At 39.2% G+C, this 15,802-nt stretch overlaps 1 protein-coding gene and 1 long non-coding RNA gene across 2 annotated transcripts in view; one reads left to right on the top strand and one right to left on the bottom strand.

Annotated features, from left to right (window-relative positions):
* The first annotated feature begins 3,200 nt into the window (after nt 1–3,200).
* TCHHL1 (trichohyalin like 1) lies at nt 3,201–8,053 on the top strand. Its single transcript, XM_020874340.2, has 3 exons — nt 3,201–3,238; nt 4,088–4,243; nt 4,986–8,053. Exons 2-3 carry the CDS (start codon nt 4,106–4,108, stop codon nt 7,476–7,478), a joined length of 2,631 nt encoding a protein of 876 aa, XP_020729999.2. The 5' UTR covers nt 3,201–3,238; nt 4,088–4,105; the 3' UTR covers nt 7,479–8,053.
* Nucleotides 8,054–14,758: 6,705 nt separating this feature from the next.
* Nucleotides 14,759–15,802, bottom strand: part of LOC139035130 (uncharacterized) — a 61,989-nt gene continuing 60,945 nt past the window's right edge. The window contains exon 5 of the long non-coding RNA XR_011487653.1: nt 14,759–15,339. This is a non-coding gene — a long non-coding RNA (uncharacterized lncRNA). The remainder of the gene's footprint in view (nt 15,340–15,802) is intronic.

Raw genomic sequence — 15,802 nt, 5'->3', positions numbered from 1 at the left:
TTCTTATCAACTATACTTCAACAAAAAAATTTAAATTCAATAACTAAAATAAAAATTATACTAGAAGGATTCAACAGTAGATTAAATGATACAGAAGAACAGATGAGTGAACTGGAAGACAGAGCACTGAAAATCACTGAACAAAAGGAAAGAATAAAAAGTAAAAAGAAATGAGGACAGTTTAAGAGACCTCAGGGACATCAAGTATACTAACATTCACATGTAGGGATCCCAGAAGGAAAAGAGAGAGAAAGGGGCAGAAAAAATTATTTGAAAACAAAATAGCTGAAACTTTCCTAACTCGGGAAAAGAAAAACAGACATCCATGTCCAAGGAAGCACAGAGAGTCCCAGACACAATCAACCCAAAGAGGACAACACCAAGACAAGGCAGATCCAACCTTGATTTTCTAAATAGAAACTGTAACCTAAAACCATAGACATTTAGAATTGGAAGAGTTCTGTGTCCTTTACTGTAAGCCACTTCAGTCTCACCTCTTCCTTTGGCAGGATTTCTCATAGAACTTGGTCAGTGGATTATGATAATACCTCTATTTAAATAGGTCTAGTGACAGTGAGCACCGAAGAATTGATGCTTTTGAACTGTGGTGTTGGAGAAGACTCTTGAGAGTCCCTTGGACTGCAAGGAGATCCAACCAGTCCATGCTAATGGAGATCAGTCCTGGGTGTTCATTGGAAGGACTGATGCTGAAGCTGTAACTCCAATACTTTGGCCACCTCATGTGAAGAGTTGACTCATTGGAAGAGACCCTGATGCTGGGAGGGATTGGGGGCAGGAGGAGAAGGGGATGACAGAGGATGAGATGGCTGGATTGCATCACCGACTCGACGGACATGAGTTTGAGTAAACTCCAGGAGTGGGTGATGGACAGGGAGGCCTGACGTGCTGCGATTCATGGGGTCACAGAGTTGGACATGACTGAGCTACTGAACTGAACTGAACTGAGTGACAGTGATCTCATTACTTTATAGGCAGCCGACACCAGTCAGACAACTACCCCTTAAAAAGTTCTTAAGAATTAAGTCTGCTTTTTTTTAATGTTATTTTATATTGGAGTATAGTTGATTAGGGGCTTTCCTGGTGGCGCAGTGCTAAAGAATCTGCCTGCTATTCAGGAGACCTGGTTTTGATCCCTGGGTAGGGAAGATCCCCTGGAGGAGGGCATGGCAACCCACTCCAGAATTCTTGCCTAGGGAATCCCATGGACAGAAGAGCCTGGTGGGCTGTAGTCCACAGGGTCACCCAGAGTCCGACACAACTGAGGCGACTAAGGAGCAGGAGCAGCACAGTGGATTAACAATGTTGTGTTCAGTTATACATATACATGTATTTATTCTTTCTCAGATTCTTTTCCATTTAGGTTACTTCAGAATATTAAGCAGATTTCCCTGTCCTATACAGTAAGTCCTTGTTGGCTATCCATTTAAAATATAGCAGTGTGTACATGTCAATAAAGTCTGTTTTGTAGAAAGTTTCAACCACTGATTCTAGTTCTACTCCCTGGCATTACACAGAATAAGGAACTCAAGATAATGGAGACAGCACAGGCTCAGAGAAATTTAGTCTAAAAGGGCTTCAACTCTGATTCAGGCTTTGCAATTTACTTGGTACGTGACCATATGCAAATTACTTAACAACTAGGAGTTTAACTTCCTTATCTGTTAAAAGAGGATAATGACTCTCCAAAATGACAGTGAGGATTATGTAAGACAGCCCATGTAAGCATCTGACAGGTCATAAGTGTTCAATGAACATTAGTTCCTTTCTGTCCCTCCCCATTCCTCATCCCTATGGAAATTCTTCAAATATTTCAAAACAGTTATACTTCCTCCCCCAAGTCTTCAATCCAGCCTTGAACATACTCAGTTTCCTTGAATCCTTTCTCATGAGGCTGGCTCCTGAACTCCAGGACAGGGAGATAAAACTTACTCAACTTAAAATACCCCAGTGGCTGGCATAGTGTCTGAGAAACAGTTGGTACTCAGGGGATGTTGACTCATCAGAATTAAGATGACCTTTGCATGATATTCCAGTTCTCAGTAGAATTCTTCTCCCTTTTAGGAGAGAATGCTAAGAAATACTTTTTACAGGTAGAAACTATCAGAGTGGATTTTTTTTCACCCCAACATTCTTGCCTTGTTTGCCATGTTTATGTTTAACATTCTCCCTTGTACTTGCCTTGTTTATCAAGAAAATCAGAACAAGGTTTTGCTCATTATCAATGCTTGCCTTAGCCTCAATCTTCTCTTATAATTGTCTCTATCCCTACCTTTCCATTATCTTGGTCTTTGTCCTTTACACTTGTTTACATGAATCTATTCCTAAAATCCTTTTGCAAGCAGAAAAGAATGTTTTAAAACATCCTCTATTCTCTTTTTAAGTATCAAAAGAGCTGAACCCAATTCTCCTGTTAATTAAGTATTCTCCACTAAGAGGGATGCAGATCTAGGAGGTAATCCCAAATTTGCCAGCTTAGCATCTTAGGCTCTCTCCTACCTGTCCTCAGCTTGATGGTTTCTGTCTCCCTTTCCCTTTAACAGAAAGAACACAGTAATATGGATGCTCATTTCAAAGTTCCTTGGATTATAAAAGTGCCTTTAAAGAGTAGATATCAATCACATTTTTAAAATAGCATATCTTAGGTAAGCAAAATTCTGCACACTCAGATTTTTTTCTAATGCTACCTTTGGGCAAGGAGAGCAGAACATTGAAACATCTGGTTCAACTGGTGTCTCCACTTTTGTCATATGGTGAACTGAAGCCTCTATTTTTAAACACATGATTGACACTCATATGTCCAGGCTAGGTCAAATACAGTCCATCCTGTGGGCAGAAAGAGGAATCATGACTTCTGAGGTCCCTGCCAGCCCTGTGATTTGTCAAACAGAAATGTAATTGTGTCTTTAGGTTAAGAAAAATAGCCAACTATAACCTGCAAAAGTCAATAAATGAAACAAGATAATACCCTTTGCCCTTCCTTCAGATGAGTCTAAAACCATTACTTAACTGAAGGTGCCTAAAGAAGAAAATAAAAATAAAACAAGTCGAGAGTAGAGAAGGAGGGGAAACTGGGTTTGGTGGTGATGAATCAGGGCTTTAGACCCGGAGGGTGTCTCCTTCCTAACTGTGCAATTAGAGACTCAATAAAAGGTTTGAGCACCTCCTGTCAGCCCACAGCCGCTGTCCCACATTCCACTTGCTCTCACTCGAGAACAAGGTAAGTCTCACAGACTATCTGCTTGACCATATTTAGAATCTCAGCTGCTATTCTTGTATGAGATTGTATGAGAATGTATGAGAATTTCAGAAGAAATACACTCTTAACTCTAGGTTGATGATTATTAATAATAAACTGAGAGCTCCAGACACCCAAATGCTTTCCTTGCCTCAGGAACTTCATAGATCATTTTCATTTTAAAAAACTATAAACTATTTGTATGACATAGGTATGAATACAATTTAATAAGACACAGGACTCAGACCTATATTAAAATGAAAATATAGGGCCATTTAAATGATGGGTAATGACTAAGGGGTCGAGACTCTGTTTTACCAGTGGGTTCATGGAGCCACATCTTGGTAAAAACATGTTGCTTGGCCTGCATAAATGGAGGCTGATTTTCTGTGTTACTTCTCTTTCCTCTGAAAGTTTTTCCTAACTTAAAAGTTATACTTTCCTACAATGAGGAGCTAGATTGAGCCAAGCTGGGAGGAAAACAGGTGGCCAGTCTCAGATGATGCTGAAATGATTAGTACCACTCTGTTGGCTTCATTTGTACATTTTAGTACTTACATTTGAGTTCTTTTTCTACTCTCCATTTACAATAAAGCTTTCTCTGAACACATGAGTGTCTCTATTTTCTGCAGGGTAGGGAGAAGTATCTCTTCTAATATTTATCTGTGCAAAAGTCCTATCTCACCACATTATCTGGTACAAATTTTAAGAAAAAGAATAGAGCAGACAATGTCAGTGGAGCTGGGGGAGGGACAGAAGGAAGGGTGATCTGGTATCTCCTTCCTAAAGGACTTATCCTAGGAAGTGAGTTTTGTTTGTTCTTTCTCACAGTCTCCTGAGTTTGTAAAGATGCCTCAGCTCCTGAGAGACATCCTCTGTGTAATTGAGACATTCCACAAGTACGCCAGGGAGGATGGTGATGCAGCGACACTGACCTGCAGAGAGCTGAAACAGCTCATCCAGAGCGAATTTGAGGACATTTTTCAGGTGAAGTGTTCATGGAGCTATGGAAATTCTTCTCCACTTGCCATTTCTCCAAAATACAAGCAAGATGGGCATAAGTGATCCCTCCCCATTTTACATTTGGTTACCAGCTCTCAGTACTCATTGACTTTTGAACAAATTTTTTTTCAATCTCATTTCCCTACTCTGTGCAATTGCTTGGTCATTAATTCTAGGGGGAAATGAGGTTTTCATCAATGGGACTATTGCTTCTGTAAAGTAGGCATCTGAGAGGAGTCATGAGCTTAGATGCATCTAAATGCAACTCACAGTTGATATGAATGCTCCTTCTTAATGATAGTTCTCTGATCAAAAACGGTAACCAAAAAAAAAAATAAATAAAAATGGTAACCAGAATCAACAAATTCTTACTGTTTGGGAAGGGTCTTTCCAGGTGGTGCTAGAGGTAAAGAATCCACCTGCCAATGCAGGAGACACAAGGGATGTGGGTTAGATCCCTGGGTAAGAAAGATCCCCTGGAGTAGGAAATGGCACCTCACTCCAGTATTCTTGCCTGGAAAATTCCAAAGGAGCCTGGCTACAGTCCATGGCATTACAAAGAATCAGACATGACTGAGCACACACACACACACACATGCATTTGGAAGAAATTTCCCAAGTTCATGAGGAATAGAATCAAAAAAAGAGGGTTCTTAGAAAACATGCAGATACTCAGGGCACTTGACCACATATAAATAGGCTGATTTTTCACTGTGTTTTCATGCAGCCATGTGCCATCCATGCTGTGGAGAGAAACTTGAATCTTCTGAATGTTGACAGTAATGGCACCATCAGCTTTGATGAATTTGTTGTTGCAATCTTCAGCTTTTTGAATTTCTGTTACCTTGACATACAGTCATTACTAAACTCAGAACCAAGACAAGTATCTAAACCAGAGGAGATGCCACATGATATGGGTCTTCAGGTGATGACTGGAACTGACCAGTGGACAGAAGGAACTTCACAAACTCAAGACAAAGTGGTGGTCCCTTTAGGAACAGCATCATCAACTCATCTCAGCCTTAAAGAAGAGAGAGCAGTTGAACACAATAGGGTGGACCCACAGGGGCATACCACAGCTCACCAACTACCAGTAGAAACATCTGAACACAGCGACTCTAAGAACCAACATCTGAAAGGAGATGAACAGAGCCAGAAAGTGGCCCAAGATGTATCAGCAACAAATGACAGTAGAACCCAACCTGAGACAAGTAAGCCAATGGCAGGTTCAGAACAGATCAGCAGTCTCACAAAGGGGGAGGGACAGGATAAGGAGATTCTCCAGAAGGGAGATACACTAGCCAGAAAACAAAGTGGCACTAAGGCAGGAGAAAGGTTTGGAGAACAGGAAGGGAGCTTGGGAACCCTAAGTTCTCCACTAGAAGAAACCACACAGAGGCCATCTGAGGATCAAGAAGTTGCAGGAGAGAAGGGTGTTAAGGAACACCCTAAAGGACAAAAACCATCAGTACAGGGAAAAGATGAGCCGAGTTCAAAACATGTTGACCTGCCAAAACAAGCTGCTGCTCAGAAACCATTTCAGACACAGAGATCAGCTGCTCCTGAGGATGACAGTAGAACAGCTGAGACTTCAGAACCACCCATAGAAGAAAAAGAATATGAAACAAGGGACTTGTCAGTCCAAGGTGATAACAGAAATGTTTCAGAAACACCCATGGTTAGAGTTCAAAGGAAAGATGTAAGAGGTCCAGAGGTCCACCAAACAGCAGGGCAGAAACAAATTAAGGAAAAAACTCAGCCACCAGCTCTGGAAGAGCCAACAGAAGATAAGAAGTATCATGAACTCCAGGAATCATTGAAAGAAAAGAATGCTGGAGAAGATTCTGAGACACAAGAGTTAAACTCAAAAGGAGGAGAACAGAAAGATTCTGAAATTGAAGGAGCCATCAGCCCAGGAGAAGAGGCAAGACATGCTGAGGAAGGCATAGCAGAAGCACTTGTGAACAGTAAAAATGCCCCTGAAGCAGAAGGGACACCAGGAACAAGGGAAAGAACATGGGAGTTGACACCATCCGAGAACCAATCTGGAGAAACAAATAAGATGATCACCAAGATTCATGACAAGCTGGTCAAGGAAGATGATGGCTACCAGGGGGAAGGTCCTGAGCCAATGGCCACACAGAATGATGAGAGGTCTCCTGAGACCCCCAATAGCCTGAGTGCAGAGGATGGTGACAGCAACTCAAAGACAAGTGATCTGCTAGTGCAAGGGGATTCCCAAAGTGAAACAAACCCATTCAGAGGGTCTGTGCAAGCAAGTGACAGTAATAACCCAGAAACTCAGAAACACTTAGCACTGAGTGAGGAAAACAGAATTCAGGAGGCAGCAGTGCTGGCCATCAGAGGAGAGGATGAGCAGTTCACGGAGGAACATGCACAAGAGCACAAGAGTCAGGGCTCGGGGACCAAAGGCCTCGGCCCAGCTGTGGAGCCCAGTGGACACCGCGACACACAGGTGTTCACAGTGAGAGATGAAACCAGAAAGTTCCTGGAGCCAGAGATCCCAGGTGCCCCAAACGCAGGCTTCACTAACCAGCTTTCCATAAGGCAACTCCCTACAAAGAAAGACAGTAGAAAAGAACTAAAGGTCCAGAGCCCAAGTCCCAAAGAGGAAGATGGAGCCCTAGAGGCCCAGGAGGATTTAGTAAAAAGTCTGGATGAGAACAATGCAGTGTCCCAAAAGACACACCCTGAAACAGAAGAACCTGCAACACTGGAGGAGAAGATCGAAAGCCCCCAACAGCTGGGAGGAGAACAAAATCTGTCTACGAAAGAACATGATCCTTCAGTCTCTGAGTCAGGCCTTGAAGAGACGATGCAGAGGGACCAAGAGCTCTGTTTGGCGCAGAGAGGTGCAGACCATTCCAGTCCCCTGTACGAGGCCCCGCAGGAGAAGATGCTGCAGCAAACACACAGAACCCAAGGGGAGCATCAAAATCAAGCTCAGACAGCCAGTGTATCAAGCCCAGACATCCGCAGAAGCCAGTCGAGTGCATCCCTCACCAATGACAGCTCAGACTGTCTTGTCTTTTTTATTGACAGACAAGCACTACAAAAGTACATCAGGGAGTTTCTGCCTGAGGAGGATCCTACTGGTGCACAGCAAATATCAGCTCCCCAGGCCTTGCAAGATAAGCAGGGTCGCCCTCAAAGAGAGGAACTAGAACCACAAAAGGAAGCAAGCACTCCAAAGCAATGAATCACTATCATCATCCCAGGAGAAGTTCCAAGGAACCTCATACATCTAAACATGCCCCAGACTTCTTCCCTCCCAGTCACTCTCAATGCTCATACTCACACATTCAGATGAAGATTAATAATCCCTTAAATCCCCTTCCTAAGTTTCTGCTGTTGTTGTTGTTTAGTCTCTAAGTCATGTCTGACTCTTTTGCGAACCCATGGACTATCCTGCAAGGCTCCTCTGTCCATGGGATTTTCCAGGCAAGAATATTGGGGTGGGTTGCCATTTCCTCCTCCAGGAGATCTTCCTGACCCAGGGACTGAACCCAAGTCTCCTGCATTGGCAGGTGGATTCTTTACCACTGTGCCACCAGGGAAGACCTTCTTAATTTCTACAAGAGAAAATAATAAAATATTCATCAGCAGAAGCTACCAGCAAAGAAATGTCATACCAAGCAAACATTGTACCACGTGAAGCTACTTCCAAGTGCAAAAACAAACTTTCTCATGAAACCATTTATCACAATTTTCCTGTTTACTAAAAATAGAAAAATCTTTTCCAAATCTTTAATAAACATCAAGTTCTTCAATTGATTCACTGATTTTTTTTTTCATTTATTGTTATTAGTTGGAGGCTAATTACTTCACAACATTTTCAATGGGTTTTGTCATACATTGACACGAATCAGTCATGAAGTTACATGTATTCCCCATCCCGATCCCCCCTCCCACCTCCCTCTCCACCTGATTCCTCTGGGTCTTCCCAGTGCACCAGGCCCGAGCACTTGATGCATGCAGCACATGCACCCCACCTGGGCTGGTGATCTGTTTCACTCTAGATAATATACATGCTGTTCTTTCGAAACATCCCACCCTCACCTTCTCCCACAGAGTCCAAAAGTCTGTTCTGTACATCTGTGTCTCTTTTTCTGTTTTGCGTATAGGGTTATCATTACCATCTTTCTAAATTTCATATATATGTGTTAGTATACTGTAATGTTCTTTATCTTTCTGGCTTACTTCACTCTGTATAATGGGCTCCAGTTTCATCCATCTCATTAGAACTGGTTCAAATGAATTCTTTTTAATGGCTGAGTAATATTCCATGGTATATATGTACCACAGCTTCCTTATCCATTTGTCTGCTGATTGGCATCTAGGTTGCTTCCATGTCCTGGCTATCATAAACAGTGCTGCGATGAACATTGGGGTGCATGTGTCTCTTTCAGATCTGGTTTCTTCAGTGTGTATGCCCAGAAGTGGGATTGCTGGGTCATATGGCAGTTCTATTTCCAGTTTTTTAAGAAATCTCCACACTGTTTTCCATAGTTGCTGTACTAGTTTGCATTCCCACCAACAGTGTAAGAGGGTTCCCTTTTCTCCACACTCTCTCCAGCATTTATTGCTTGTAGACTTTTGGATAGCAGCCATCCTGACTGGCGTGATTCACTGATTTTTTATAATGTGACAGTAGAAAGTATGAGGCTGTGCCACTGTCTTATAATCATAAATATCTTTAATTCATAGATGTATTATTGTGCTTCATGAGATTTCCTACATAAATTTCAAGTTTATCTAAAAATTTTATCCCTCAAAATAATCCTTTATCACCATAAATTAAAATAATTATGATTTCCTAACACCTAATTAAACTAGATTGCTGACTCTGCTAATGTCCAAGTGCAACTAAGTCTATGCCATAGAATCACTCATTCATTTACTTATTGAGCAAATTCATTAAATTCTATTCCTCAACATATCCTTTTCATAGTTTCTGGCTCAAATAAGCAATCAGAATAATTATGAAGAGATAGAATACAAATCCAAAATATACTTGATTCTGTAGGATGTTCTTGTAACCAACCATGCACTAATTTTACAAAATGCTTATCCATATGGCTTTCTGAGGGCATTGTATTAAAATTAACAATTAAACAACCGGATGAGCAATATCTTTTGTTGGTTCATTTTTTTCTTTCATTCTCCACCTAGCCTTGGAGGCACTGATCAGAAACAAAAACAATCTTAGTGATTTCTGTTTTTTTAAATGACTAATTAAAGGATTATGCTCACAGAGCTTAGTAATGACCTAAGAAAGGAATAAAATAGTCATCATATAACATTTCCTGTGGCAATAATACCCCACCTCCATTGCATTCCATTCCTTCGAGGCTCAATTTTCTTGCATTTCAACTCATACTTCTTCAGGAATCTATAATTCCCCTAAACTTCTTCCCTTTCCAACATTTTCAGATCTTTTCATTCTACCTTCAAACATGAATGAATATCCCTACCTGAAAAAATATCCCTTAAGTGAAAAACAGACTCAAGACAATTCAAAAAATGAAAAATGTATCCTGAGCATAAAGAGCATAAATCAGCTCTTTTGGCAAGCAATGTGGCAATACACATCTGGGACCACGAAAATGACAAAGGTCATGAATAATATATTAATCAAAGATGCTATACTGATGACCAATAAATATATGAAATCTTCACTAGACTGCAAAAAAATGTAAACATAGTAGTTTTTTTGCTTATCAAATTAGTATAGGTTGTTTGTCTGTTTATTTCTTTGTTTTTAATAGCCACACAGTGAAACTGAGAGTGTGGGGAAACAGAAACTCTGAAATACAGCTGAGAGATGTATAAATAAGTACAACCTTCCCAGAAAGAAATTCAATAATATGCATAAAATATTTTAAATATGTCTCAGATGGCATTGTAAGGAAATAATCAGACAGGTCAATAAAAATTTACCTACAAAGATATGTCATAGTATATTTTGTATGTGTGTGTTTAGTCAGTCCCTCAGTCATGTCTAACTCTTTGCGACCCCAGCCCAATAGGCTTTTCTGTCCATGGAATTTTTCAGGCAAGAACACTGGAGCAAGTTGCTATTTCCTACTCGCAGGTATCTCCCCAACCTAGGGATCGAACCTGCACCTGTTACGACTCCTGCATTGGCAGGAGGATTCTTTACCTCTGCACCACCTATAGCAAAAGCCAGAAATAACTTAAATATCCATCATTAGAAGGACGATAAATTAACTTATGGTTACTAGATACTGTGGAATGCCAAAAACCATTAATAATTATGAGGTAACATATTATTTAATTAAATGAGGATGGATTCATAAGATACCAAATTTTCAATGATTATAAAATAGTAGATAATGATTCCACTCAAAGATTAATAAATGAATGAATAGGTAGAGCATGAGACAAATATTTTAACAGTAGTTATCTCTTAAGCAGGACAACTACAAACAATGTTTATTTTCTGTTTTGACGTTTTCTTCATTTTCCAAGTTTTTTATAATGAAAATACACTACATTTGCAATCAGAAAAATAAGATGGCCAATTATTAATCTTTAATTATTAAACCTATTATTTTTATTATTTTTATTTTTCTTCTTTTTTTCCTCTTTTTTCTTTTTTTAAGCCTCAAAAACAAATTTAAAATAGAAAAAAATTTCCTCACAAAGATGTTCACAACACTGTTGTTTACAATAACAAAAAGTAGAGAAAATCAAATTTCTTATAATAGGGGGTAGGTTATATAAATTACTAAATATCCCCTTGATGATTATTATATAGTCTCTAAAATGTGCATTTATGAAGCATCTTAATTCATACAGGGAACTCCTCATGTGGAAAAACATGACAACATCTGTGCTTTCAGTATAATATCAATTATATTTAAAGATAGTTATATAAGATGGAGAGGAAATATATCTAGATATCTACAATTCTCATCTCTTTCTGACAGTTATAATTTATTTTCTTCCCTTCTTTCTAAATTTCTCTGTTTTTGAATGTTTTATGTACTAGCATATTTTATTCATTTTCCTAGTTGAAAAAATCAAAAAGATAATAACAGCTTTTAAACATCTTCTTTTTATTCTAGCAACCAACCACTTACCTCTCACTATTTCTGACCTCCATTCTATTCCTAACACAAGGCAATTTTTTTTTTCCACCATCCTACATCCTTTGAAGATGATATTGCTCTTCACCCAACAAGCCTAAAGATCTCTAACCTCCACATTTTTGGCAGTTGACACTGATGATTGTTCCCCCTGAAATGCTCGCTTCACTAGTCCTTCCTTCCTCTCTTGCGGGTCTTTCTCATCCAGATTGCAGATTCTTTATAGACAAAAGATATTTCTATTCCTGGACTTTCTCCCTTGAAGAACATATCCTTGACCCAAGTTACTATTATGTCTTACACACTGATAAGTCTCATTTCACCATGTTCAGATGTGACTGCACTCCAACCCAATCTACGCAAGTGCTCACAAGATATAATCCTTGAGATTGCCAACCACTCCCCAAAAACCTGGCTTGTCTTCTAGGCAGTATACTTCCACTACAGTATCTCAATAGAGTCTTCCTTAAACCCTGGTGAATGAAACAGGCATGGGCCCTGCTCTCATGAAAGATACGGTCTTGCATAAGACAACTAAACTATAAAGTCCTGCAAAGAATTATTCAAAGGCAAGGTGTCTAAGTGAAGTAAGTCAGACAAAAAGATGAATATCATGTGATATCACTTATATATGGAATCTAAAAAAAAATGATACAGATGAATTTACTTACAAAACAGAATAGACTCACAGATGTAGAAAACAAATTTATGGTTACAAATGAGGAGAGAGGGGAGGGATAAATTTGGAATTTGGGATTAAGATACACACTATACATATATATATATATATATAATAGATAAACAACAAGGAACTACTGTATAGCACAGGGAACTATGTTCAGTATCTTATAATAGCCTATAATGGAAAAAATATGAAAAAGAATATATGTGTAACTGAATCACTTCGCTGTACACTTTAAACATTGCGAATTAACTATACTTCAATAAGATTAATTAACTATAATTGGGCTCCCCTGGTGGCTCAGATGGTAAGGAGTCTGCCTGCAGTGCAGGAGAGCTGGGTTTGATCTCTGGGTTGGGAAGATCCCCTGGAGAAGGGACAGCTACCCGCTCCAGTATTCTTGCCTGGAGAATTCCATGAATAGAGGAGCCTGGCAAGCTGTAGCGAGGTTACAATTAATTAATGTAAAAGTTAATTTTTAAAATCAAAGGCAAGGTGCTGGTCATATTATTATTTCTATTTCCATGACTCTGCTGTTGTGGTTTACCTTTCCTGAAACACATGTTCATTTTCTGTCTATTCCTCAATCATACCTGTCCTTAAAATCCTAGACTAAACCTTACCTCTACCACTGATTCTTTAACTACTGTATCACTCATGGCCTGCAAGACCCAGATGAATATTTTAATACTTCCTGGCTAGTAGTATTAATTCTTCTCTGAGTGTTACTTCCCTAACTAAATAAATTATAAGCCACTGGAGATATAGAAGAATTCTTATGCTCTAACACTCCATGTGTCCTTGGACAAGATATTTAATCTCTTGACCTCAGTATCTGCCTGTGTAAGATGTCATTATGCCAACTCACAGAGATGTTGTGAGGAATTTTTTTTAAAAAGAGAATAATTTTGTCAATAAGTAGCAAACAACCTAATTTCTTTTCTAAAAAATGGTGCAAAACTTAAACAGTTACTTCAGAAAAGAAGATAACAAAAAAGCCAGTGAAAAGGTACTGAATCTCATTAGAGTACCAGGTAACTGAAGGTTAAACCATAGTGAAAACCACTCACACATGCCAATGTCTGAGATTAAAAAGTGATGACATCAAGTGCATGCAGAAAGACAGAGTAACTAGAATTCTCACATTGGTAGCAGGAGCATAAATAAATATGACAATCATTTTGGAGAACTGTAGGGCAATACTGACTAAAGCTGAACATATGCAAACCCTCTGGCCAAGTAATTCTATCCCAAGTATACAACTGAACAGAACTGCACCAAAAGGCAAATTCAAAAGTATTCACAGTAGCATTATTTGTAACAGCCCTAAAGAGAAGATAAACCAAAGATCCACCAACTAAGAATGAACCAGTAACTTGCACTATATCCACATAAAAGACTATTATACAGCAAGAACATTAAAAGAACTACAGGCAGTAATGTGCAACGTAGTGACTACAGTTAATATTACAGTATTGCACATTTGAAAGTTGCTTAGATAGTGTATCTTAAAAGTTCTCATCACAAGAAAAAAATTTTGTAATTATGTGTGGTGATGGGACTTATGGTGATCAGTTCAGTTCAGTTCAGTCGCTCAGTCATGTCCAACTCTTTGCAACCCCATGAACCACAGCATGCCAGGCCTCCCTGTCCATCACCAACTCCTGGAGTCCACCCAAAACCATGTCCACTGAGTCGGTGATGCCATCCAACCACCTCATCCTCTGTCATCCCCTTCTCCTCCTGCCCTCAATCTTTCCCAGCATCAGGGCCTTTTCCAATGAGTCAGCTCTTCCCATCAGGTGGCCAAAGGATGGGAGTTTCAGCTTCAGCATCAGTCCTTCCAATGAACACCCAGGACTCATCTCCTTTAGGATGGGCTGGTTGGATCTCCTTGCAGTCCAAGGGACTCTCAAGAGTCTTCTCCAACACCACAGTTCAAAAGCATCAAATCTTTGGTGCTCAGCTTTCTTCACAGTCCAACTCTCACATCCATACATGACCACTGGAAAAACCATAGCCTTGACTAGATGGACATTTGTTGGCAAAGTAATGTCTCTGCTTTTTAATATGCTATCTAGGTTGGTCATGACTTTCCTTCCAACGAGTAAGCGTCTTTTAATTTCATGGCTGCAGTCACCATCTGCAGTGATTTTGGAGCCCCCCAAAATTAAGTCTGACACTGTTTCCACTATTTCCCCATCTATTTGCCATGAAGTGATGGAACCAGATGCCATGATCTTAGTTTTCTGAATGTTGAGCTTTAAGCCAACTTTTTCACTCTCCTCTTTCACTTTCATCAAGAGGCTCTTTAGTTCTTCATCACTTTCTGCCATAAGGGTGGTGTCATCTGCATATCTGAGGTTATTGATATTTCTCCTGGCAATCCGGATTCCAGTCTGTGCTTCCTCCAACCCAGCGTTTCTCATGATGTACTCTGCATATAAGTCAAATAAGCAGGGTGACAATATACAGCCTTGACGTACTCCTTTTCCTATTTGGAACCAGTCTGTTGTTCCATATCCAGTTCTAACTGTTGCTTCCTGACCTGCATACAGGTTTCTCAAGAGGCAGGTCATTTTACAATATAAAAATATCAAGTCATTATGTTGTATACATGAAACTAATACAATGCTATGTATCAATTATAGCTCAAAAATGAAAAATTATTGCAACAGCATAGAATTTCTTAAGTTTGGTAATTTTTAATATATATATTTTATTGAAGTGTAGTTGATTAACAATGTTTCAAGTGTACAGCAAAGTGAGTCAGTTATACATACACACATATATTATTTTTCAGATTATTTTCCATTATAGGTTACTACAAGATATTGAATACAATCCCCCGTGCTATACAGTAAGCCCATGTTTCTTGTTGTGTATCAATTTTATATTTAGTAGTATTTATGTGTTAATCCCATACTCCTAATTTATCTCTACCCACTCTTTTTCCCCTTTGGTAGCTATAAGGTTGTTTTCTATATTAGTAAGTCTAATTTTGTTTTATAAATAAGTTCCCTTGTATAATTACTTTACATTACACATATAAGTGCATATCATATGCTATTTATCTTTTTCTGTGGGACTTACTTCACTCAGTATGATCTCTAGGTCTATTCATGTTGCTGCAAATCACATTATTTCATTCCTTTTTATGGTTAAGTAATATTCCATTGTATATATATTGTACCACATCTTCTTTATCCATTCATCTGTCCATGGACATCTATGTTGCTTCCATATTTTGGCTGTTTTAAAAAGTGCTGCAATGAACATTGGGATGCATTTATTTTTTTGAATTAGTTTTGGTCTTTTTCTGAATATATGCCCAGGAATAGGGTTGCTTGATCACATGTCACTCTATTTTCAGTTTTTAAAGGAACCTCCATAGTGGCTATACCAATTTATCTTCCCACCAATAGTGTAGGAGGATTCCCAAGCATAGAAGAATTTTATAAGCATGATGTCAAGTAAAATAAGGCCAGACACAAACAAAATCACACTAAGTGACTATATTTACATAAAGCTCAAATAGTAGGAAAACTAATCTAAGGTATTAGAAGTCAGGATAATGGTACCACTAGAGAGGACGGAGGGTTGAATATGGGCAAGAGAGTGACTTCTAGGGCACTGTGTGTGCTCAATCACTCAGTTGTGTCCAACTCTTTGTGGCCCCATGGATGTAACCCACAAGGCTCATCTGTACATGGAACTTTCTAGTCAAGA

This window comes from Odocoileus virginianus, chromosome 5 (assembly GCF_023699985.2).
Source record: "Odocoileus virginianus isolate 20LAN1187 ecotype Illinois chromosome 5, Ovbor_1.2, whole genome shotgun sequence".
Classification (NCBI taxonomy): Eukaryota; Metazoa; Chordata; class Mammalia; order Artiodactyla; family Cervidae; genus Odocoileus; species Odocoileus virginianus.
This window is presented reverse-complemented; position numbering and strand designations above follow the sequence as displayed.